The sequence below is a fragment of the Carlito syrichta genome, unplaced genomic scaffold (genome assembly GCF_000164805.1).
Source record: "Carlito syrichta isolate Samal-C Ts95f unplaced genomic scaffold, Tarsius_syrichta-2.0.1 Scaffold309010, whole genome shotgun sequence".
Lineage (NCBI taxonomy): Eukaryota > Metazoa > Chordata > Mammalia > Primates > Tarsiidae > Carlito > Carlito syrichta.
The window spans coordinates 281,761-309,145 of NW_007253106.1; the positions used below are offsets into that span (position 1 = coordinate 281,761).

At 36.0% G+C, this 27,385-nt stretch overlaps 1 protein-coding gene across 1 annotated transcript in view; it reads right to left on the reverse strand.

Moving 5' to 3' along the window:
- Positions 1–394: 394 nt before the first annotated feature.
- Positions 395–27,385, reverse strand: part of FAM198B (family with sequence similarity 198 member B) — a 49,161-nt gene continuing 22,170 nt past the window's right edge. The window contains exons 4-5 of the mRNA XM_008066574.2: positions 4,452–4,678; positions 395–863 (exon numbers count right to left, since the gene is read on the reverse strand). Coding sequence (XP_008064765.1) covers positions 656–863; positions 4,452–4,678 — 435 coding nt within the window. The 3' untranslated portion in view covers positions 395–655. The remainder of the gene's footprint in view (positions 864–4,451; positions 4,679–27,385) is intronic.

Sequence of the window (27,385 nt, forward strand, 5' to 3'; positions counted from 1 at the left end):
TATAATAGAAAATGTATTGATGATTTTGCAAATAAACTAGCATTTCTATTGTAGACTCTGAAGAGAGACCTCTGGTAGTGTGTGGGACTGCTTTGTTTTAACAATCAGCAACAGAAGTACATCAAGAATCATTTTCATTAGTATTTGGTCAGAACAGTCAAAACTAAATAAAATGGAGTCAGTACCTCTGGTTCACACTATTCTGTTAAATAACATGACAAATGTTTTTAAACGTTAGCTAGAATAACAACTGGAACTATTCTGTAATCAGATGTTGAGATTCACATAGCACGTTAAAGAAAAATATAAACAAATATTTCTTGAGCCATATATATATTTAGAGACCAGGTTACCCAGGCTGAAGTGATCCAATCACAGCTCACTGTAGTCTCGAACTCCTGGTCTCAAGCAATCCTTCCATCTCAGCCTCCCCTGATGTTGGGATTACAGACACGTCTGGCAAGCGGTATGTTTCTAAAAACCTTTTTTTAAGTCTGCATACAGTGCATCATAGCAACTTTGTTAAATACATTTATTTTATGTATTCATCTACACTGTCTCATTCATAAAAGGACTTGAGATTGGTGTACTTAATTTAAAAACAAAAACAAAAATGAATAAATATATCTAGCACTGTAGCCAGGAGATCCTTTTGTCATTCATTCATAGGTAATACTTTAGCACCATGCGCATTGATGTAGGTGATAAGAATTTTGGCTCTCTGTTCTATTACGTCAATAAGCTTTTCAATTCCTTGTCTACCTCCTTGACTTTCCCAATAAACTTTATCAAGAAACAGAGACTGAAGGAGTTTCTGCCGTAAGTGCTGGCTCTTCAAAATTGAAACCGCAGATTCGGGAAACCTGAAAAGATAAAATGATATTTCATTCTTAGTGATTGCTTGGGATATTTCATTCTTAGTGATTGCTTGGGAATATTATTCCTTACTCAGTTGCTCTACCCTTCATTAATCTGGCAAACGGTATCTTTGAGAAACAAAAAAATTTTGTCACTGCCAAATTGACACTATTTTTAATAATGATATACTAGAAGAATGTGTTTCAAGTAAACTGAATTTCTATATCATTCAGAACTTGACACACTAACATTTTACTAAAGGTCATTATATGCAGTCAAATAGAGGCACAGAATTAGAAAACGAGTCTATTAAACAGACAAAAATACTTTCCTTAATCTTAAGCTCATTTCACCCACAGAAACCTCCTTTAATCTGTCAAGTAGAATAGTATCCTTGTAACTGTCAAGATGAGGTTTTATGCAAACAAATATGAGAGGCTAAATTATGATGATTTCAGAAAAGTACTCTTCCTGAGCAGAAGTTACACAACTGAATTTAATGTAAAATAATCCAAAATGTGTGTACTAAAATGAGAAAAGAATCATTCAAAAATGCCCAATTAAAAAAAGAATTGCCTTTAATTCAGATGATACTTCAGAAATATTGAGGATTTGAGAGCATTTTATTTTACTGGAGTATTACACTGTTTTCAAATAAATTTAGTAAAACACAAGTTTTAGAGCCAGGACATTCCACAGTGAATGTCTCTCTGGAAAACCTAAGGCCAGTGTAGAAAGTCCTTGCTGAATTGCCTGAAGAGACTTATATTGTCTCTTCCTCATTGCTTTTCCTCACTTAGAAAGCAGAAAGCCAAGAATCCAGCAAACATTATCTGAAAAACTTGGCAAAATTTCTGGATCAAAATTGTAAGTAATATTTTGCTAAATCCTCAATTTGACCTTTCCCAACTTTCACTAAAATGCTGAGGAAAGCACAGTAAAAAATATTGAGGATTAAAGGTAATTTTCAAATAAACTCAGTTGTCCCTTAAAAACTATAGCAAGGACCAGGCTTGGTGGCTCAGCCTGTAATCCCAGCACTTTGGGAGGCTGAGGCGAGTGGATTGCCTGACCCTGCGGGTTCGAGACCAGTCCGGGCAATTCGGCGAGTCCTCGTCTCTACAATAAATCCAAAGTTAGCCGGGTGTGGTAGCGCGCGCCTGTAGTTCCAGCTACTTGGAAGGCTGAGGTGGAAAGGATCGCCGGAGCCCAGCGGGTCGACGCTGGGTGTCCATAAGTGTGCCACTGCATTTCAGCCTTGTTAACGGACTGAGACTCCAATTTAAAAAAAAAAAAAAAGAAAACTATAGCAAGAATATACTTCCATGCTTGTTTAAAGAGCACACTTGGTCAAGAATTTCAGGCCTTTTAAGCACTTCTTCCAAGTTTCAATGGAGCACAGTGGAGATGTGCACAGGGTACCTGAATGCAGAGGTTCACATGCTATAGTGGTTCTGATGCTGCTGAAGCACCAAAGTTCGCAGAGCTAGATATGCTTAATGGGTCTGAGTAGGAATGGGATGAAAGAATGCTAATAAGATGCTCTGAGTCCCCTGAAGACATTACTATATAGTTTAGTGGCTATAGTATTAAGCAGCATTTTTGCTCTATGAGGTATTAATAATCCATGACATAAAATTCTATAGCTCTTCTACTCATTTAGCTGTGGCAGAATGCTTGAGATGAAACTGTTAAAATTGTGAATCTCTTTAGTGGCTAATCCTTTTTATAAAGGAAAATAAAAATATTACCTGTCTTTGCATTACACTGATTAATAAAAATATTCAATGCATAAATCTGGGATTAGCAAAGTCTTCATTTTTGCTTCTCAATGTATGAATTATATGTTCAAAGAAGATTTAACTTCAAACCCATTACTCCTCACAATGCATTTAAAGTTAAATCTTCTTTGAAAGACTAAACAAGAGTATTTATATTTATATGAATGTATGAAATGGATAAACTATATTCTCCAGGTACTCTTAATTCTAAGAGGAATTTAGGCCCTGAAATATCAACTCAGTAAGTGATGTCTTAGAAATGTAAATTTTTCAATACGTAAAGTTTCTTTAGCCTAGACACTTCAAAGAGAGAATCAACAACATATTCTGCCTTTAATCCATAAAGACATGTGAGAAACAGGCATCAAAAGAGCAGGACATAGTAAAAACTCACGCATTTGGGCCTCATGAAACTCTCACAGGAACAAACAGTATTGCTTTTAAGGTTTAAGTGTATAAATCCATATTACCTAAGTGTATAAATCCATATTACCTAAGTGTATAAATCCATATTACTCTTGTTAATAATATTCTGGAGCATATTACAATCGTTCTTCCTAACACTTAGGAAGTTTAGGAAGAACGATTGTTTAGGAAGAACGATTGTAATGTGCTCCAGAATATTATTAACAAGAGTAACAGAAACAGAGCATGAACACCACAAGTTATTAGAGGAAAAAAAAACCAAATCACTAGACTTGATTTGGAAGACCTGGATTCTAACCCAAGTTAGATTTGCATGTGTGCTTTCTAGGAGTCACTGAGCTTCAGACAGATGGCTAGCTATTATACTAATGTACCCTCTATTTTTAAGTCTCCAACCTACCCGATACGCAGTCAATCTGATTTCCAACTAAGGTAGGAATTATGTATGTGGAGGGTGGCTCTGCCCACTATAAGGTGGAGTTTGAAATCTAGATGCATTTTCCGTAGCTCAGGTTGGACAGCTCACACTTTATAGCTGAATTCCTGCCATTACTGTCTCAGTTTCCTTTATTTCCACAGACATAAGATCAAGTGTGCTATGAGCAGTCATTGTGTTTTAACTTCTACAGTACACAATTCTTTAGTTCCACATTGGTCCCCTTACTACTCTGTGTTCTTCCTGAGGCCTGTCAGATGTCCCCAGATCGTTGAGGTCTCTCCTGGATTCTTGACCAACCGTAAGTACAGAAATACTTCTACCCTAACTGGCCTCCATCAGACCTTCCTCTTGGGCATTAGATTCTTTCCCCCCATAACCTACGGCAACTGGAATGATTTTCAAATGCTCAAAAATCCTCTTTCTTGAATTAAACAGTCAGCTGTCCTTAATACTGTGCCATCTTCAGCAGATTGGCTCTCGTTTTCCACTGCATCCATAATAGTCACTTGAGTTCACTATGAATTTGCACATCCTGTGTGTCAATATTTGCATGTCTATTAGTTCTTCCCATGTCCTACCCTATGCCTAATAATGAAGTCTCTGCCACCTGCTCTGGTGGTCCCTGCTCTGCCAGTTCCTATTCCAAAGATTCCTGCATTTTTCCAGTCTTATGTACGTAGATTTTCACAATGAGGGCCAAGCAGCATAATGAACGTAAGATGTAACAAGGGCTTTGTAGATAGTGTGAGCCGGTGATGGAGAAGCCATGGCTAAGATCTGCTTGTTCTACTTGGGTTTATTTCCCTTCTCTGGGTTTCCATTCCCAGATTTCATATTACATTCACAATTATTTCCAAGGGTTAAAGTGATCAGATGTAGGGAGTGGGTTTCTTAGAACCTTGCTACTCATGTAATAGAAATGTGACATTGCTACATTTAAAACTTACTCTTTGATGCCTTCTAACAATTTGAAGTTTAAGTTATCTTCACTTCGGTCAAAGAATCCCTTATTGTCTATAAAGACCAAATGTCTTGGGTCATGCTTTCGCTGGATAATGTGTGCTAGAACCGCAGAATCTTGGTCATCACATTTTGACTTCAATCCATTCTGGACACAGGCATCTTCCTTGCGAGGTCTGAATCCACAGCAATTTGTATCTAAGCGATTATATATCTGAAAATGGAAAACAAAATCCAAGATGCTGAGTAAAAGCAAAACTTGGGAAAGCTAGAAGTTTTCCAAAGACGAGTGCTTTCTGAATAGCTGACTTGCCAGAATCTAAGAGGGCTGGGCTCATTTAATTAAAGGCAACTGTGAGAACCAGTCCAAGGTTCACATCCTTCTGACTCAGCCATGGTTATAAGCATTTCCAGCTTCTGCGAACAGCTCCAATGCCAGAGCATTCAAGTTAGGCATCTCCACCCTTAATATTCAAAGTTCCCACTGACATCACATACAGACACACAGCCAGCAGAATCTCTGACTCCATTCATGACAGAAGAGACACCATGGTACTTGTACAGACACAGAAGGCTATATCTTGTTTTCTGCCTCGGGCAGGTTTATGGAAAATCTGAGTTACCTCATTGGCACTAAAGTTTATTGCATTCTCTAACCTCTTCTGGCTTTAGTGTTACAGTAATCTAACTGAAATAACATAGAAGAAAGCTACTGAAAAGATGTAAGATCCAATAATGAAAACAAAAAACACGACTTATATGGAGGTCACAGCTAGATTCTGAATAAGTGAGCAAGCAACCATGCACTGGCATAGCTCAAAGGATACATTGTTGGTCTAAAAACAGTGGACTGACAGGGAAGGTGCTGTCAGGACCTGTTCCAGGCAGCTCCTCCACGGGGCCATAAGTCAAACCCATGGTTTATCTCCCTGGTAATAATTGAGCAGAATAAACAAAATGAACCTATTAGGTTTTCTTGTAGGTATTGGGGTACTGCCCTAAAGAAAAGGGTCACTAGAGAATTGTATAATTTCATTTCTTTAGGACAGGGAACTAAATAAATGAAGTGGTTATTTAATTTTATTAATCCTGGTAAAATAAGGCTGGGCTCAGGAATTAGATACATTTAAATCCAATCTGTTTTCCTATATGTTAGCTCTGTAACCTCATACAGATTCCTTCACATCACTGACTCTGTTTAGTTACCTGAATAATGGGAATGATACTCTTTACCTTGCATAGTTGATAGAGTAATAAAAAAATACCTGGACACTTTCCAGTCCAAGCCCAAGCCTCTACAAGATATTCAAAAACTGAAAATTGTTATTACTTTTGTTGTGACACACATATACACCATATGAAGTGATTTACTCAAAAAAGGCAAGAGGTACTTCGTCCATTTTAAATGAAGAAAAACTGAGCCTCAAAGAGATTAAGTAACCTGCTCTCAGTTTAATATTAGTAAGCAGCAAAGTTAGAATTTAGAAATACAGCTGTTTGTCTCTAAAATTCCAGTTTTTTCCCCCAAGTACATCATGTTGAATATTTTAAGGTTAGTCAAAGACTTGTATGTGTGCGTGATTCAAAAGATGGCTAGATGAACACTGTTCCTTTTATTCTTTTGACATTAAATTCTGATCTTTTTCTCCTCCACATGTTTTTTGCAGTTCCCATAGGGCTGTCTACTCCAGGAAGCCAGTTATTCATAAAGGGACACCAAAAAACAGTGCCAAAATTTAGCCTACTTTGAAGTGATCATTCATTCATCCAACAAACATTTATTGAGCATCTTCTGTGTCCTATTGATGAACTTCATGCCAATGCAAGTGTTGCCCATGGCCAGCATCTTTCCACCATCACCACTTTCAAAGGAAAATGAAGTGGTTATTTAATTTTGCTTTGCTACCATAGCAAATATCTAGAACTAAGCAAATGACCTCCCCTTTCTGTTTTCTGCATATAGGTGGACTTTGTATCAAATAGCATGCTTGAGAGCAGGGACTGTAAAGGAAGTCAGCATAAGCCAATTGTCTATGAATTGTGTAAAGCCAGTCTTGTGGAGCAGACATGGTGAGCAAGCAACCACGCACTGGCACAGCTTGGAGTGTACACTGCTGGTCTGGAAACAGTCGATAGATAGGGAAGATGCTGTAAGGACGTGTCCCAGGCAGCTGCTCCATGGGGCCATAAGTCAAGCCCATGATTTACAAAGGTCACATAGCCTGGCTCCAGGAACTGTAAATTACCATAACTTGTTCATGTGTATTTGTTTGACATGAGCACAGGAAGGTTTCCCAAAGGTGAACAAGACTGTCTCAAGCAAATCACTACAGGTTGGAAGAGCATATGGAATGAAAAAAGCATACATTAGAAACTTTTAGAAAAATGTATTGAGTCTTTTCACTTCAATTTCATTCATTTTATGTAGCATCTTCATTGCCTTTGAATATATGAGAAATCAAGTGATTATTTTAAAAACTGCATCTGATAGCCAATTATTTAAGCTAAATTCACAAAGAACATGAAACATAACTTTTCTAGAAGCTACTTCCCATCCAGTTTCCTCTGTTTTATATACATTAGCTAATAATTCTCAAAGAATCTCTGTAAGATTTTATCATCATATGTTTATATCCAGATATATCAACATTTATATATGGTAAAAAACTAAGTCCTATTTAATTTTTACTACAACATCAAAGTCTATTATGTTGGGCATATGTGTTTAGAATCTAACCTTAAGGACAAATCTACCAACCTTTTCTTAAATACTGCTTCAAGTCCTAAGCTCTTGCTTCATTGTTAATTTCATAGCAGTGGGAAAAGGACTAAGACACATAGCCACATTTGTTTCTACAACAAAGCCATGAATATAAAATATATTATTTTCTGTTTTTAAGCTACATGAAAGCATTAAAAGTTAGAGGAAGAAAAGGTTGAGTTAGGTCACCTTTTTATTGCCTTACCAACATTAAATTGTTTCCTACAGTGGATTTTTAAAGTGTTTCATTTGATCAAATCACTCAACAGTCTGTGGTGATTTCACCACTTCCCTGACAGACAGTTTTGCCATTCAAGTCTAATAGATATTATTACGGAAAACGGGTGTGCCTGTTCAGCTCAACCTCTCTTTGAGAAAACATTACCACTCATTTTATTCAGATCCATGTAGGTACCTGATGGGAATATTAACACGTGTTAGGTGTGTGTGTGTGTGTGTGTGTGTGTGTGTGTGTGTGTGTGTGTGTCCACCTACAGATGTATAAAGCCTCAAATAATCTGAGTTTCACTATGTTTTCCTTATCCTTCAACTATAGTAAATTATATCTTTGCATTATTGCCCTTGTCTAGCAAGGACTTATGTACTTCTTAAGTCATGTCCTCTCACTCTTCTCAGAATTTTGCTTATAGACTTACTTTTGAATTCACATTCAATATACCAAAAATAATTTAACCACCAAACCATAATCCGCTCCCTTAAATTCAGTGCCATTTTGTTTAGCAGTTCATCTAGTTATATATTGAATATATTTCTATACACTTTTAGCACAACTTACCTATTTTTAAAGCCTAATAAAGCATATCCTACATAGCTATGAATACATAATGTGGCTTTAATATACTTGTTTAGTGCACACATTAGACAATCACTTCATTTAACGATTCCACGATTAAGCACTATAGTTCATGTCTACAGGTATATGTTCTTAGGCGCTTATCCTACAAAGAGAGCTATTTGGGGGTCAATTCTGTCAGTTAAGGAATTGTGTTAATCCTCATAACCCAAATTCACATCGTCTCATTCTTTAAAACAAAGAAAAATCTTTCTCAAAACTGATCTCCTGTATTGAAGATTATTGCCAACCACCATTTTCCATAAAATCACTCTTTCCTCTTTTAGGAAAATATATCTTTTCAATGTTTACCTAACTAAAATTATACTCAGAAAAACCCAGGTATTCCAGCCAAAATTTTTTGTTGTTGGTGGTGAGATATTTTTAGATATATTTCCTTCTTTAAACTTTTTTTAAAAATTTTTATTTTCCTTTGGTAGTGTTAGTTTTGCCTGTAGGAAAAAAGTACCTTATGAGTTACTAAGGTTATGCTAACAGGGCTGCCCTGCTGCACCACCCTGGCTTCCCATGACACATTACAAATCGGCAAAAGCCCAATGACTCTCCACCCCTATGCACACCATCACGCTAGCTATGTCTTCAAAAATGTGTCTAACAAGCCATTGTGCTAGTTTATTCATATCTTCTTTTACCTCAAAACAATGTGATTAAACAACTAATTTCAGGCAATGTCTGAACAAAGGCAATTTTTAAAGCCTATATTTATATATTAAGTATATATAAATCATATAATGCTGCTTCTGTTAATAATGAAAAACATTCATACCAGTCATGTATTGATTGGCATGTGCCATGAACAGCTCACTTAATGCTTTACATATATTATTTAATTTAATCTTTATAGTAACCTTAAGAAATAGGTGCTAGCCAGGCTCGGTGGCTCAGCCTGTAATCCCGTGCCTTTGGGAGGCTGAGGTGAGTGAATTGCCTGAGCCCACGGGTTCAAGACCCACCTGGGCAGCGAGACCTCATCTCTACAATAAATTTTAAAAAAAATCAGCCAGGCATGGTAGCGCATGCCTGTAATTCCGGCTATTGGGAAGGCTGAGGGGGAAGGATTGCCAGAGCTCAGCAGGCGAGGCTGCGGTGGCCGGGAGCGGCCACTGCACTCCAGTCTGGGCGACACAGTGAGACTCCAATTCAAAAAAAAAAAAAAGAAATAGGTGCTACCAATAGTCTCATTTGGCAAATGAGGAAACTGGGGCACAAAAGGGCTAGTTGACTTCTCCAAGGTCCTTCAACTCATAAAGGATGGAATTCAGGATTCCAACCCAGGTATCTAAGACTGCAAGGTCTATGTTCTTATCCATCTTCATTTTATCTCTCAGGTGTAGTCTACAAAGAAATACTCCAAAAAGCAAGTGTATTTGTGTAGAAAATTAAATTACACTGAGCTCAACAGACATTGGTTATAAGGATTTCATCAGATATACAAAGAATTTCAGTGTAGGAGCTCAGAGAAAAGCTCATAAAAGAGAGGGTCAGATAGTGTTAGCTAAAAAATAAGCAAAGGCATGAATGTCAAGAAATCCAAAGGTATCTTTAGAGAAACAAGGGGTCTATTTGACCAGTGTTTCTACATGCGGAATGTCGTTCTGTCAAGTAAATAAAAAAATAACTATTAGAGAAATAAAATTTTAAAAAATAGAAAACATCAAATAGTTTGTTAGATTCAGCAGACAAAATTACACTATCAAATTGCTATAAAAGTTTCTAAATGCTCACTTGTAATGTTTGTTTGTACCTCTTCATGGGCTGGCACAAGGGGCTTGGGTCCAAGAGCACGCCACAAGGAGAACAGACTACACTGCTGAGAGTAAGAGGATCGTGCAGGCAAGTGGTTAGAGCAAAAAGATTAATACAAGTATCTTGCATAGGAAAAGTTAATAAAAAACCTGATGCATCTGTGAGTTTCATTATCATTTTCTCATGTAGAGATGGGAGAAAGGTACAAGGCAAGGGAGTTGGACATCAGGTGAAAACATTAAAAATGCTCCATACAAAAATGTAAGGGAACCAAGGCAGAATGTACTCTGAAGCTGAAGGGAGAGCAAAATGATGATGTTCTTCTAAACATATATAGGAAATTGCCATTATCCAAATGATGTTCTCAATCAATTATTTTAGTTAAATGAGATAGACCTCTATGTTTTTCCACTGTTCTCCTGTACTTTTTTTTCTTTTTCTTTTTCTTTTTTTTGAGTCAGAGTCTCACTCTGTAGCCCAGGTTGGAGTGTAGTGGCACACTCAGGGCCACCCCAGTGTCGACCTGCTGGGCTCCAGCAATCCTTCCGCCTCAGCCTTCCAAGTAGCTGGAATTACAGGCATGCACTACCATATTCAGCTAATTTTGGATTTATTGTAGAGACAAGGTCTCACAAAGTTGCCCTGGCTAATCTCTAACCCGCGGGTTCAGGTAATCCACTTGTCTCAGTCTCCCAAAGTGCTGAGATTACAGGCGTAGTCACCGAGGCTGGCCTTTCCTGTCCCTCTTTAAGGATCTAAGTGGGAGTATATGCATGAGTGTGTATGCAGTTGTGTGTATTTTTGGTTTAGTTAAGTCACTATCTTGAGATTTATGCCATCTTTTTAAAAAAACTATTTGTTTTTAACATTTAAAAACTGCATTTTTAGAAAGAAAACTGCACTTTTTAAGAGAGAGAGAGCTTAAATATGCAATAAAACATGTAACTGGTTAAATTTAATAATCCACTATAGTAATTTACCCAATGCCTACCACATGTAAATATTTATTATTGAATGAACTCTGCTGAAAGTTGGTACTCACTTTGTATTTGGCTATTTACAAAACTCCTCCAAAGCTCTGTCTTGTATTGGGAAGAGTCAAGTAACAAAATGATGGTGATATTTCAAGATATGAATTTTTCAAAAAGAATCATCCAATGAATAAACTACAAAAAAGGGGGGCTAGACAGAGCAAACACTGAAACTGCCTGTGCTTGTCAATTGCTTTTGGTTGGCTTCTTCAGGTGGTTTAATTCTACTACCAACGGACCATGAATTCTCATATCTCACAGAGAGTCCACTGTAACACCCTGCATATAATGAACATTCAATGGATACAAAATAGGTGGATATGACAGAAATAATCAAGAGAAATTCTTTTCTATAATTAGGAGTTTTCTGGAAGATTCTTTTTAATCTACCTCATTGGACATCTCATTTGGTTTTAGAAAATGTATGCAGAAATAGTCTCATTTTCAATACTTATCTTCATTATTTCAAAAAGGCAAAAAGACAGTGAGATTTGCTATTATCAGCAACACACCAGACACAGAGAGATATGAAACATATGAGCTTATTTATCTATCAACTAATAACTTACATTGCACAATTTTTCTGCATAAATTTGTCTCGATGCAAAACAGTGTATAGCTGCCATATTATTGATAGAATTAGAGTTGTATCCATGTAGTCTAATGAGTGTGCAATGTGACCATAGAGAAGGGCGATTCAGACAAATCCCACAGTCCCCTTGGTACTTGTTAATACAGACATAGCCTCTTATTTGGGGAGCTATTGGAAGTCCACGATGTTCTTCTTTGCCTGCATCTGCATCACTTGGGAACTCTCACTTCATAAAATAATAGATTTCATTTTTATTCTGTGCTGCCATGACAACAGGTGCCTGTTAAATTAGTGAGCATGCAAATGAAACTAGCAGAGCAGGTGATAAACAGTGAGAAATGTAGAAACAGACTTCAACCTATGTATCTAACAGTGGACATAGGCTCCCTCATGCCTTTTCTCTGTAAACAGCAACCATTGCTAGCTTCAATACTGCTTTAGAATTTCACATTTAAAATAAATAACTGTCAATGTACATCAATTCATGGAAGAATCTCTAATTTCTTCCGCATTGCTGAGTCACAAGTAAAGACACAGTGATATTTATTTATGTATAAGTAAATATATTTTAATACTATGATATATTTGAATTCATTTCTATAGATGCAATGTTTAAAATCTACATACTGCACCTCTGAATAAGTACCAGAAGCCAAACATCACTCTGCCAAAAAGAAAAGAAAAGAAAAGAAAGACTCTGGAGAAAGTCACCAGGCAAGTGACAATCTATTTTGGGAGAAAGAAAATTCATGTTCTATAATTTGCACAAGCAGAGATGCATGAAAATAGTCTCTGCCAAAGGCACACCCACCTTCCTGTAGAGATTTTAAAAGAGCACTCTGAACCAAGAAAAACATTAATTCTTGCATTTTATGAAATTATGATTTATGGAATAAATTTTTATTAACAATACAAGGGAATGAAATAACTTTACTATAATAAAAGTTCAAGCACTTTTTTCAATGAAATGACACATCATTTTAAACTAAAATCAGTAAACAGAATTATAAATAAGATAAAAATTGTGTTCATTTACATATGAAGGAATATGGTCACTGAAAGCTTTTATTTTGCTTAACTTGGTATGAATTTTTTATAGAATTTCTATCAATTTTGTTTTCCCCTACAATATACATTTTTCAAATGAAAATTGAAAAAAATAAGTTTATCTATAATAACTATAGTATAGGTATAGTTTATCTAAAATAACTATATTAAAACTCAATTATGGTTATGGCTAACAGAACCTAATGTAACAAATCCAATAGCTATTTAAACTCATACTTTTAAAATAGAAATCAGTTGACTTTTAAAAAATAAATTCTGACATAGTGATTATTTTCAATTAAATTAAGCCTAATTCCTCTGAGTACAATTCACTGTGTATCCTCTAGAGTAGCCAGCATAATACTCTGTACACTGCAGGTACTTAATAAATATTTGTTAAAAAAAAATGAAAGTAGGAATACTGACTCAACGCAACTCACCCATAGAGACATAATGCAGACAGCTAACTACTAAAAGGTTTACGGGCCCCTACCCATTGTCTTTTAAAAATCTCAAAATCTTAAAATCACAGAAACAAAACACCTTTGAAGTTACGAGTTTCTATACAGATAAAGGGGAGTTTATTTCAGAAAAGATAACCTAGAACAGTGGTTTTCAAATTTTTGATTTCCGAACCTTTGATACTCCTCAAAATTTCTGAGAACTCCCAAAGAGTTCATTTATTTATTAAGGTTGTTGACCATATAAAAATTAAAGCTCAGAATTATTATATAGTTATGTATTAAGTTTATTTTAAAAGAACCAATTATATGCTAATACAAAAACAAATTTTATAAGAAATTGCTGTACTTTCCCAAAAAATGATCGAAATGGAATTCTTCTCTCAGGTTAAAATGGCGTTTAATGAAAAAAAGGCAACTAGTTTAATTTAAAATGCAAACAATTGCATAAGTGGTTTTCCTCTAGACAACCATTTGCACAATGGAATGCAGTAGATGTGCTTTACATATTCTCATTTTGTCACACAGTACATTAAAAAGATATGTACTTACAGGGAAAGATTTAAGAAAATTAATAGATTTTTATTGCTCATGTGTTTTTTCCACCCCATGACTGCAGTGACAGTGAAGAGTATGACGACCTGATACAGTTTGATGCCTGCCCTGACTCATGCTCAGGCAACAACAGATTCACCATCTATATATATCAAAACAGTTTTTTTAAAAAAGTCTCAGCATTATTATGAAGTCAGTTTTGACTTGAAAGGCCCACAAAACCATGGTCCCAAACAGTCCCATTCAATTTGACCATACAACTGAAACAATTCTTTGAGGCTCCATGTATATCTCAGTGATATGTGTCCATGGACAACAACATGAATATGGCTGGGAAGAGCATGAGACTAACAGAATCCTTATCCCACTTTGCACTGGTTGAGCCAGCTTTCACTTAACCCTTAATCCTGAGTCTACTTCTTCATTAGCCAATAATGAACCATAAACATTGTTTAAATAATTTTTTGCATACCAAAAAATATATTGAGCCTGATGAATATCTGTCTGCCCTCTCAGATGTGCCTAAGGAATCATTATCATGTTAATTTTTCCAAAATGCTTATGTTCATATCCTGGCAGACTTATCCAGAGGTTCAATACTTGAAACTCCTGTTTTGCTAGAGCATACCTGTCAAAGTTGGTTTTCAGACTGTCTGTGGTTCAAAGGCACAGGAGTGAGGAAGCTAATCCCAAAAGTTGGTTCAAGCAATGTGTTAAATAATCTTTGAATCTCAAATAGTCACTTATGAAATCACATAAGCTTCCTCAAAACCCTGATCTCTCTAACCTAGCTATGCATATAACTAAACTTATTATCGAAGCATACTAACTATGCACTGATCAATTTCAACAGTCCATAAAATTCATCACAAGGGTGGAAGTGAGCAAAAGGGACATATAATTAAATAACACATGCTGTGCTTTTGACTAATAATAAAATTAGAATTGACCCAGAAATGCTCAATTGATTGTCATTTAGCAATATGAAGTTATAAATAAAACATGTTTGATCAGACATTTCCCCATTTGATTCAGACTGATAAAAGAGCAAAGACCTATGTCAACCAATTTCCTAGTCTACATTTTATGCAGATGAGGCTATAGAAGAAAAAATTCAACAATCTCTGAGAATGAATGCTAGATAGCAGATGGAAAGAATACACAAAGTTCTAAAGGCTTTGAAGTTGGGAGCAGATATATGAGGAATCAGTATACTCCTTAACAGGAGAGAGATGCTTTGAGACACAGATCACTCTGAAAAGAAAATGGATCAGCATCCATTTTCTAGTTATAGTAGCCAGGTAGCTAACAAGCTATGCCTCTATCGTGAACATTGGCCAGCGTAGGTAGAACACTCTTTTTCCTTAAAGTGGCCTTCATGAAAAAATCAAATAAATAGCTTTGAAGTGACTGTATGTGGTCTCTAAGAGTCAAGTCTCCATTAAAGAAATGATGTCAAAAGCCAAATGGGAGATTCATAGATCGGTACCTTTGTATTAACTTTCTTATTCTGTCATACCCTTACAGAGAATTTTTTTAAGCACCAGAAGTATGTTCCATTTAGAACCATAAAAAGTGAAACTACTTGCCTTTTGAAGTATATGCCCACGTAATTCTACTGTTGGTTTCCTAAATTCCCTGAGGTTGTGAGAAGGACTTTTTCTCATGGGGAAGGTAGAATCTAGCAGGTCAACTTCTGCAGAGGGAGATTTTACAGACTTCCTAGATCAGACTCTCTTTAGAAGTGTGAAATCTAAAGGAGATGCCAACTGTAAAAGAGATGCATTCCATGAATGATCAGAGAGGAACTGAATGTGCAAATCAACCAAGAGGACATCTGGGGAGGAATCACACTGAGAAACAAGAAGACAATATTTCTCAGGCACGGAAATAACATTTTGTCAGTTTCAAGAGGCAAGTTACATAATCTCAAATGATGAAGCCCACAGATTGATTGAGAATTGTCTAGATAGAACATAGAAATCTCTCAATTCAAATTTGTTGAATTTAATTGAATTCCTTAATGAGTTTTTATATGTCTATAATTGCTGGTTTGTGTGTGAAGTAAAATTAAAAAATTAAACTATGCTAACTGAAAAAATAGAACAAATGGCTATAAAGCAAACTTTTTAAATATAACACTTACAAAGCCAAGCAAAGCCTTTTATATAGTGTTAAAATAGCCAAAAGCAATAAATAAATGCTCTATGACATGTTACATTAAGTTTCTGGTTCCAAAACAGGGAAAATGTCTTGACCTGGGATTTTTTTGTTATGGCTCAATGAAAGGAACAGAGACCTTGAAGAACAGCATCTGAGATTGAAATCCCAACTAGCTCCTAACTTCCGTAGGCTGAGAACCCTAAAGTTAAACAAATACACCAGGCAGCATCTCTGTAGCTCCTCTTATCCTGTAGAAATGAGAACTCCTATCCTACTCTGACCTGAAAGGCGGGTTCATGGAAATTGGTCTTATGTCATCTTGTAGTTTCTTACAGAACCAAATACTGTAATGACCAGCTCCACACCACAGAACATTCAAATAAAGACCTACATGATTCCTACCACTAAAGACTTGAGTATTTGGAGAATTCAGGAAAGTCTAGTTGTCTATACATATAAATACTTATAATAAATTCAAAGTATTATAAAGAGGGTGGTTGTAGATGACTATTGTGCTGGTCTATCGAGGACTTGCTATCTGCCAGGTATTATGTTAAGTATTTCATGTGCATGATTTTTTGTTATTCTCACAATAAATAGGCAAATGAGGTAAAATCATTATCCCATTAAAGGAATAAAGAAATTAAAACTCAAAGAGATTGTGAGCATTCTACTGTTAAATAGTTGGGATTTAAACTCAAATCTGCTTTATGTAAACATTGTTCTATATTGTTTCTGTATATACTTAATATGCAAAAATTCTGTAGATTTAAAAAATAGATTAGATGTTCAAAAAAGAGGAAGCTTAATATGGTTACTGTAGTACCAGAAGGTTTGGCAGAGAGGAGATTCGAGCTGGAGTTTGAGGGGCGAGCAGGCTGGATATTGAATGGGGAAGAATAGGAGCAGTATTACTGTGGTACGTAGACCATGAGCAAGTGTAGAGGGATGTTCAATTGACAGTGGGAGTACTAAACTACAACACACACACACGGAGACACACACGCACATGCATGCCCATACATACACTCATGACACACACACTGCTTGAGGGAATGGTGGCAGATAAGAATGGAAAGCAAGAAAGTTCGCTTATGGTATTTCTTCAAAGTAATGCTAATTTTACTCTGTGTATAAATTGTACCACTGAATAACCAAACAGGAGATAAGGAAAGATTTATCTCTAAAAAAGCATTCAAATAAATAAATGAAGAGTTAATGATAACATTAGAATAACATCACTTTTCAATGCCTTGTTAATTGATGGATAAATGAGAGCATTAATAGCTGCTAATAAAACACAAAAAGGACTTGGCTGGGCATGGTATATCATGTTTATAATCCCAGGGAGGTTGAGGTTGGGAGTTGTTGAGGTAAGAAGATTGCTTGAGCCCAGGAGTTTGAGAACAGTCTGGGAAACATGATAAAACCCCATCTCTACAAAAAATGAAAATAAAAAAATTAGCCAGGCAGGTTGGCGCATGCCTATAGTCTCAGCTACTCAGGAGGCTAAAGTGGGAGTAATGCTTGAACCCAGAGTAAGCTATGATTGTGCCACTGCATTCACTCTTGGGTAACAGAGTAAAACCCTGTCTCCAAAAACAAAAACAAAAACAAAGTAGAAGAAGAAAGACTAACCAGATAACCAGACAATAAATAATAAATTCAACATCAATATAATATATGGAACATAAACAATAAAAAGACAAAAATAAGACACCACAGAAGTGCAACCAGCAAAATTTAGAGTGTGAACTCTACAAAACAAATGGTCAAGTTTCTTCAAAAAGTAAGTTCAAAGAGAAAAAAAAACATAGAGCTCAAGTCCATAGATTGAAAGACATATCAACCAATCACAAGGTGTAGGCTTTATTGGAATCCTGATTCAAATAAACAAATAGCAATATATAAATGATATTTATGAAACGACATTTATGAAACAATTAAAAATGTGAACACTGGATTTTTTTTACCAGAATCATCGCTAACTTTTCTTTTGGGTGGGATAATACTAATGTGCTTATGTGTTTTATCTTCAGTGATACACACTGAAATACTGATATAATATGATGTCAATGATTTGCTTCAAATTGATGTGTCATGAGAAGTAGATGGGGACAGAGATGAAGCAATGACCATGAGCTGATAATTGTTGAAGTTGGGTGAGAGGAACATATGGTTTTCTTAAAATATCCTGCTTTTGCTCAAATTTTCTATAATAATTTTTAATGCACTAAAGCAGTTAAAATTTGTATTCCAGTCAAATGAAAACCTTTAGAGATTTTTTTTTTGCAAATGACAATATAATTAAAAGGGAAATAGTAAAGATACATTTACTAATAAAAAGACAAATAATTGGAAAGATGAATTTGCACATTAATTGGCAGGGGGAGAAGACAAGAAGATTAGTCAAGAGTCTCTTGAAGCATCTTGATCTACATTGACAAAAGTCCAATTAAGGTGACATTAATAAGAATTAAAAGGAAAAAGTAATAGGTGTGATGTTGAAAAACTGTCGAAGTTTGCTGCAGCTTAAATATGAGGCACTAAGCAGAGGAAGATTAAAAGATGATACAGAAATCTCAAACCAGCATATTTTTAAAATGTCATGAATAAAAATAAGCATGTCAAGAGGGTAAATCATTAGGGGATGAGGTAACAAATTTACTTCTAGACATCAAGTTTGAGAGGATGAAGTAATCACTTGCTATATAAAGTAAATTGTTTAGCTGAACATGCATAAAAATGATATCCTTTGTGCTCTTTCCTCAAATGTGACAACTTGTTTAAAAATAAAATGTCATAAATTAAACTTATTACAATAAAATACTTGAATAAAATAAAAGTATACATCAAATCTCCTCAGAACTAAACCTAAAATAGCTCAAATCCTTCTTTAATAAAAATACTTTCTTGGCACGGTTTAGTCATTCACGTATATCATTTTCTCTGCAAAAATCTCTATGCTCCTTGATATAAGTAGATCTGCACATGTACTTCTTTTACATCACTTCCTCTGTCTCTAAACACTTAACCGTACAAAATAAACACATTGTAGGTGCCTAACAAATACCAAGATTTCTGGCCAATCTGCTCACTTATTGCAAGTAGTACTCAGAAGAATGCAACCAGAGTGCTGCAACATAATTTGAAAAGTCTTCTGGAGCTTCTTTAAATGAGATATCATTATCTTATTAAGTATCATCATTATCTTCAGTAGCATCATCAATACTAAAATAATTTCCAGTGGCAAATTATGAAAATATGTATAGTAAGAACTGTGTCAAAGTCAGATTTTTGAATTTCATTTATGACAAAATTAAGTTTTATACAATTCAGATTCTATAACAGCCATAATGCATTTCAGTGCTTAGCACATCCATACCTGCAAAGTTTTGAGTTGGACATTTTTAACACCTAGAATCACACATTCTCTGTATCCTTTACCTTAGTGACTCCTTGTAACCAAGTAAACAATTCTAATTACCTCCATAAAAAGAACTTGGGACAATGCCTCAACTAACAATTGAAAGCAGAAATATATTGTTCTTTAAACCATCAGATCCTTGGCAATCTTTGCTCCCTAGTCCCAATCAATTCAGCATGCTAACCAATACTGCCAAAACTAATCCCAGACTTTCTTTGCTACTTGAAACCAAGACAGTATCCAACTACATCACCCCTCATTGTTTGCTAAAAAAATAAATGATTAACTATTTCATTAGCTTGCATGGACTTGCCCAATAAATGCATGGCTAAAGGTCATTTAGATTGGCAGTTTTCTAATTCTGCAAAACAATAAAACCTACTCAAACTATTTGAAATCTCAATGTCTGGGACCCTGGAGCACTATGACTCTTGCAGCCAGAGTACCAACCTTTGAGTGTTTTTCTTACTGTCCTCTAAAGCTGGAGGCAAGACCCTTGTGTACTGAACAGCGGGGAAGACCTCATAATCTACAAGGGGGCCATAGTTGGAATCTTTCTTTGCCAAGCACAGAGATAGAGTTTGCCTGCAGAAACAATATCCTTCCTTCAGAGAACAGGATGTTTAGATGATACTTGGTTTTAATTTTTACTTTGACTTTTATCACACTATTAAGTAGAAAAAATAAACAGAATCAAAAGCAAGAGAGAGTAAGTCGAAGATGAACACCCCCTAATCTAATTCATTAGATTCATTACATAATTCTTTAGAATGTCAGGCAAGGGATAGCAAGGAAGAGTTCACTGAAGAGGTAATTCTAGGGGGTGAGGCATGCAAATTCATAGTATTGTTGTTTGTTGAATTTATGAACATAAGTTTATTACTCACAGCCATCTGAGAGGAAACCACCTTTAGGTACTAGGACCCTTCTGTAAGCACCATTTCTCCCACTCCATGAACTTTTCCACACTTTTCACACACTTTGCTAGGATCCTTCTCTCTTAAAAACGCTCTTGTATTCACCTGATTTCTGCAAGTTCTTCCATTTCTAGGTAATATGTCACATTCTCTGTCCACACTCTCTAACTGCAAATAAAAATTAATAACACCTATGTCTTTCTATAGAATTTTAAGTTTAACTCAATTATGGTTACTGATATATTCTGCTATGATTATGTGTTGCTTCTATTAAATTACATAACTACTGAGGGAAGGGCAATGGTCTCACTTTTTTTTTGAGTTGGAGGCTCACTCTGTCGCCCAGACTGGAGTGCAGTGGCCGCTCCCGGCCACCACAGCCTCGACCTGCTGGGCTCCGGCGATCCTTCTGCCTCAGCCTTCCCAGTAGCTGGAACTACAGGCACGAGCTACCACACCCGGCTCATTTTTTATTTATTGTAGAGATGAGGTCTCACCAAGTTGCCCAGGCGGGTCTTGAACCTGAGGGCTCAGGCAATCCACTCACCTCAGCCTCCCAAAGGCACAGGATTACAGGCTGAGCCACCAAGCCCAGTCCACTCATCTTTTATCAGCAGCACTAAACCTGCTCAGTGTCTGGAATAGATAAGAACTCAAAAAAGTCTGTTAAGATCAAGTGAAAAAAAAATATGTAATTTTTTAATTGATGGTAGAAGCAAATATTTCCCAAAACACATATTGGTCCTCCTCTGTGTAAACACCCATTAAGTTCTCATCGAATAAACAGTTATTTTTAGAAAATACAAGTACATGGATGACTCAATCAAATAGTACAAATATTAAATGTTTTCTATTCATGTAATTATTTTTTCTAGACTTCTAATTATCTTAATTTAACAAAATTAAGTATATATGTATCTCAAGTACACTTTTAACATTTTAATTTGGCACTCGATTTAGTATTTTAATATAACAGTAGTTTTCTAGCCGGGCATGATGACGTGCACCTATAGTTCCAGCTTCTTGGAAGGCTGAGGCAGAAGGATTGCCTGAGCCTAGCAGGTCGAGGCAGGTCGTGGCTGTGTGTGCCACTGCACTCCAGTCTGGGTGACAGAGTGACATTCCAACTCAAAACAAAACAAAACAGAAGAACAATAGTTTTCTTTGATCAAAAAACAATACCCTGAATAACTGACATGTCCAAACACTCTGTTGCTAATAGAATGGTAACACAGTTGAGTAAGACAGGGACTTGCCCTTGAGAAAAATTACAGTTTCTTGAAGAAGACAGAGTAGTCAAAAATAATTAAAACTGAAGAGGGGTTCAAGACCACCTGGGCAACCTGGCAGTACTTCATCACTATAATAAATAGAAAAATTAGCCAGGTATGGTGGCATGCACCTGTATTTCCACTACTTGGGAGGCTGAGGCAGAAGGATCTCCTGAGCCCAGCAGGTGGCTGTGATCGTGCTACTGCACTCCAGTCTAGGTAACAGAGTTAGACCCTGACTCAAAAAAAAAAAAAAAAAAAAAAAAAAGAATATGCTAAGAACCTGTAAGTATGAAAGTCCATAAACATACAAAGAAAAGAAATTATTTGGGAATGATTTATAATTTAATAAATAAAAATAGTAAAACAGTTTATTTAATTTTTATTTTCTTCACTGTTCTTTCTGGACGACCAATTGTTTAATCAATAAGTAATGCTAATTGAGCATCTACTATGTACCAGACATCATTCTAAATGTTTCGTGTATATAAAAATATTTGATCTTCTCAGTAGCCTTCTATATAAGCATTATTATTCTTTTTATTGAGTATAAGGAAACCAAGGTAGAAAAAAGTGTAAGCAACTCCTAAAAGTTAAAAAATTACTATAAGCAAAGTTGGGGGATTCAAATTTATCAGACTGCTTCTAGAGGTCCCTAACAATTATACTATGATGTCCCTGAGATCAAAAAGCAAGTTTTCTATATACTGAATTTGCTCTTGTTATTTTATATAATCTTTTGAGAGAAATTTGACCAAATGTTGGAAATTCAAACATGCTCTAGAATACTTCTCTTTGTCGTCCTAATGGAGGTGAATTTTTGTCTAGGCAGTTTATACCCCTACGCTTCACGAATAAAAGATTACTTGTATCTCCATCACATTTTACAGACCCAGTAAAATGGCATAGCCTCTTGTGAATGTAGATTTGTTAATTGGGTGAAACAAAAAGAATGCTGTGTGCAGAAAATTAACAACTGGGTTCTGTATTCCCTTGCTTTTGCTCTGGCATCATAGAGCAAGTGATTTTTTTTTGCTTCAGGCATAACTTTTCTAAGATTGTTCACAAAATCCACCCAAAACTTTCCTAAACACCATGTAAATGAGGCATATATTCTGACTTTAAAATAAAATTGTCAATGTATCGGATGAGAAAGTCTATTGTATAGAAAAACAGTAATTATTTATTAAGGCATTTATGAATAATGGCCTGTTTGCTATTTATTTATTCAATAATTTTTTCAATTATCATCTGTCTATAAATACTTTATGATGCTAAATCCAGAGAATAAAATAATCAATTAATATATGATCTTATAAAAAATGTAAAACTCATCTGGATTATAATATACTACAAGCAAAGTCAAAAGAAAACAAAATCAGAAGAGTTGTTTGAGAAATAAAGGATTGATAACAGCTAATTTTCATATATACAAAGTGTTTTTTCAATCAATGAGAAAAATGCTATGGAATGCAATAAAAAGGGCAATGATTTGATCAAGCAGTTCACAGAAAACAAAATATAAATATTGAATAAATATTTGAAAATATAGCTGTGCTCGGTGGCTCAGCCTGTAATCCCGCGCCTTTGGGAGGCTGAGGTGAGTGGATTGCCTGAGCCCGTGGGTTCGAAACCCGCCTGGGCAGCGAGACCTCATCTCTACAATAAATCAAAAAAATCAGCCGGGCGTGGTAGCACATGCCTGTAATTCTGGCTACTTGGAAGGCTGAGGTGGAAGGATCGCCGGAGCCTAGCAGATCGAGGCTGCGGTGGCCAGGAGCGGCTATTGCACTCCAGTCTGGGTGACAGAGTGAGACTCCAACTCAAAAAAAAGAAAAAAAAAAGAAAATATAATATTCTCAATCTTACTCATAATGAAAAATTTCAAAATATAAACAAGAACCCATCATCCTCCATAAGATCAGCAAAAACATTATTTTGTTTCCCCACTTCCCACAGTTGGCAGGAGAGAGGAAAACAGGTACATTCATCCTTACTGGTGAAATTACAAAATGCCACAACCTCTAGAGGAAATTAGTCTCATGCCTGTTGCACTGTGGGAAAGAAATAACTTTTGAATGAGCAAAAAATGTACTTTTGTTCTCTCAGATGTCATCCTTGTATATGTGATTAATGTAATTTTGTGAATACTAACCAAATTAACTGCTAACAATCAGATCAACTTCTGACTTTTAGATTTGCACTTTAGCAACAGTCAAAATTAAGAGCTCAAATCCTCATGTTATAATTTGAGCAAGCGTCAGTAAAGCTTTGCAGAGACCTCTAGCTTATGGATTATCAAGGAGGAAGACGCTCCCACCCCAGGAAGGGAAAGCAACAGAGCAGACTACAACAACTGAGCTACCAGTGGAAACAGTCCTTGCAAGCAGTGGTAGTCTGGTGCTCAGTATCACAAGCCTAATGTGATCTTGGCTCATACAGTAGGAAATGCAAAGCCTAAACTAACACAGGTGCACCAAGCTATACCTAAAAGAAGATGGAATTAAGAGACAGCAAGGATTTGGCCTCAATATGGATGTTGGGGTAACTATCACAGAAGCATTTAGATTATTTCCAAATTTCTGATTTAGAAAATTCAATGATGATGCTACCATTCCCCTATATAATGAATAGAAGGCAGCATTGCTTGTAAGTTTGTCTTTCAAACTGAAACTCCTGATTTTGACTCCAGGCTCTATTGCATATTAACTGTGCGACTCTGGTCAAGTTACTTAATTTCTCTTTGCCTTGGTTTTCTCATCTCTAAAATAGAAATAATAGTAGTACCTATGTCTAAGAGTAGACAAAAGGGTTAAATACGGTAATATTTTACAGCTAAGCACCAAAGTGCTTAGCATAGTGTCTGGCACATCGCAAGTGTTCTATGAATGTTGGATGAATAATATTATTTAAAGATTTGAAATATTTTTCTTTGTTGAAAATTCCTAATAGTGATATCACATGCACAGATTCATCCTCAAGACTACAGACCATATGCACAACAATGATAAAGGCTGTTGATAACTCTCAACTGGAGACTGTGGTTCCACTAGAATTTGTTTGCTCAGTCATGGTAGTAAACAATAGAAAGTTACAAAGTAAACACACTTCTTGGGGAAATAAGAATGTCCCATCTACCTTTTAGAGGTTAGAAGCATCATTACTCCCAACATTTTTGACATCAGCGACCGGTTTTGAGGAAGACAACTTTTCCACAGATGGGGCAGGGGGGATGTGCAGTCAAAACTCACTGTTCAAGTTAATGTGTATTTGCAGCTGCTCCCCAGTGATAGCATCACCACCTCAGCTCCACCTCAGCTCACCAGGCATTAGATTCTCACAAGGAGCTGCAACCTGTCCCTTGCATGTGCAGTTCACAATAGGGTTCACACTCCAATCTAACGCCTGAACTGATCTGTCCGAAGACGGAGTTCAGGTCCGTGGCCCAGGGGTTTGGGACCCCTGTCCTAAATGAACTCTCTGCTACAAATGGTGTATGCGGACTCATACTTTTCCCTATATCCTCTATCATTGACAGCCTGCAATCCTACTCAAACTCTTCCTACTTCATTATCTATTTTATGGCAATGTGCTCTCATTCTTTTGCTCTCATAACAATTAGAACTTAAAGACAGCTATTCTTACATGGATCCATCTTTTGTTTCATACACTCTATTTTCTCAAGTAAATAGTTAAAAAAAAAAAAAAGTAAAGAAAACTTGAAGTAGGGCAGTGGGGATAATCACCTTATAGTACTTTGCTACCCTTATGGTTGGTTTCCACAATATAACTCACAGTAGATGTTACAAAAATACATCTTCATTGCTTGAGTGTAGTTGGAACTTCTCTCAGTAGAAAGGGAAATAAGAAAGTAAGGCTTAATGAAATGTAGTTGAGGTTTCAGAATTAAAATATGTATCACTAGAGAACTTAAGGGTTTGCTTTTCATTACAGTTAGTTCTTAGGTACATTAGCTTCAATCCTCATGGTCATTTCTTTCTCATATACTCTACCACTAGGTTCATAGACTTCTTTTCCATCATTCATCTAGTCATTATAATCAGGAACTTCTACACCTATGCTAACCACTTCCCAAACATCTGACCTCATATGGAGTATCTTTACCTAACTTTACCTGAGGTAATTTCATCCATTTGCACTTATTATTACATTTTATCATACCAAATTGTTTCATTACCCAAGGATAAATTGGTAGTTCTTATACAACAATGGTTAAAAATATGGAATTTACAGTTAGCTACACTTGCTGTTATCTCTATTTAGGAACTTCTAGTCTATGAAACACTGAACAAGTTAGATATTTGCTGAGAAACAATTCTTCATGGCATTTCTGCACATCTTATATTAGGTTTTGTTCTGCATTTTTAAAAATTATAATTATTGTGTGTTTCAATGGCTTTAAGGGTACAAATAGTTTTTGGTTACATGGTTTTATTATATAGTGGCAAAAAAGTTTGGACTTTAAGTATACCCACCACCCCCACCTGTGCACATTGTAACCAATAGGTAATTATTCATCCTGCCACCCCTTATCCCCCTCCCTTTTCTGAGTCTCCAATGTCCTTATATCATTCTCTATGCCCTTGCAGATCCTGAGTTGAGCTCCCATTTATAAGTGAGAAAATATAGTGTTTGGTTTTCTGTTCCTGAGTTACTTCAGTTAGGATGATGTTCTCCAATTCCATCCAAGTTGCTGCAAAAGACATCAGTATTCCATAGTGTGTTATATGTTTGTGTGTGTGTGCATGTACACACACCAACATACATATATCACATTTTTATCTACTGTTCAATTAATGGACATTTAGGTCAATTCCACATCTTTGCAATTATAAATTGTGCTGTGGTGAATATGTGAATGCAGGCATTTTTTTTATATAACAACCCCTGTTCCTTCGGGTAGATACCCAGTAATGGGATTACTGAATCAAATGGTAGCTCTAATTTCAGTTTTTGAGAAATCTCCATATTGATTTCCATAATGATTGCATTATATTACACTCCCAGCAGGGCTCAGTGGCTCAGTCTGTAATCCCAGCAATTTGGGAGGCCGAGGCGAGTGGATTGCCTGAGACCATGGGTTCAAGACCAGTTCAGGCAACTTGGTGAGAACTCATCTCTACAATAAATCAAAACTTAGCCAGGTGTGATAGCACACACCAATAGTTGTGGCTACTTGGAAGGCTGAGGTGGAAGGATCACCAGAGTCCAGCAAGTTGACGCTGGGGTGGCATGAGTGTGCCCCTGCATTATGGCCTGGGTGACAGAATGAAACTCCAACTCAAAAAAAAAAAAAAAAAAAGAAAGATTTACACTCCCACAAACAATGTACAAGCATTCCTTTTTATTCACATCCATGCCACCATCTATTGCTTTTTAAGTTTTTAATAATAGCCATTCTGATTAGTGTAAGGTGGTATCATATCGTGGCTATAATTTACATTTCCCTGACAACTAGTTATGTTTAGCATTTTTGTGTATGTTTGTTGACCATTAGTATATCTTATTTTGAGAGATGTCTGTTCATATTGTTTGCTCACTTCTTAATGGGGTTGTTTTTTTCTTTGTAGACTCTGTATATTAGTCCTTTGTCAGATGCATAGCTTGTGAATATCTTCTTTCTGTAGATTGTCTATTTGCTCTGTTGATTACTTACTTTGCTTTTTAGTTTAATTAAATCTCACTTATTTATCATTGCTTTTATTGCATTTGCTTTTAGGGTTTTAGCCATAAGTTCTTTGCCTACACCAATGTCCATAAGAGTTTCTTCTAAGTTTTCTTCTAAGATTTTTATGGTTTCAGGTTTGACATTTAAGTCTTTAATCCATCTTGAGTTAATTTTTATATATGGGAAGAGACAGGGATCACAGTTCATTTTTCTGTAAGTGGCTATCCAATTTTCCAAGCACCATTTGTTGAACAGGGTATCCTTTCCCTAGTATATGTTTTATCTGCTTTGTCAGAGGTCAGTTGGTTTTAGGTATTTGTGTTTATTTCTAGATTCTCTATTCTATTCTATTGGTCCATGTGTCTATTCTGGTACCAGTATCATGCT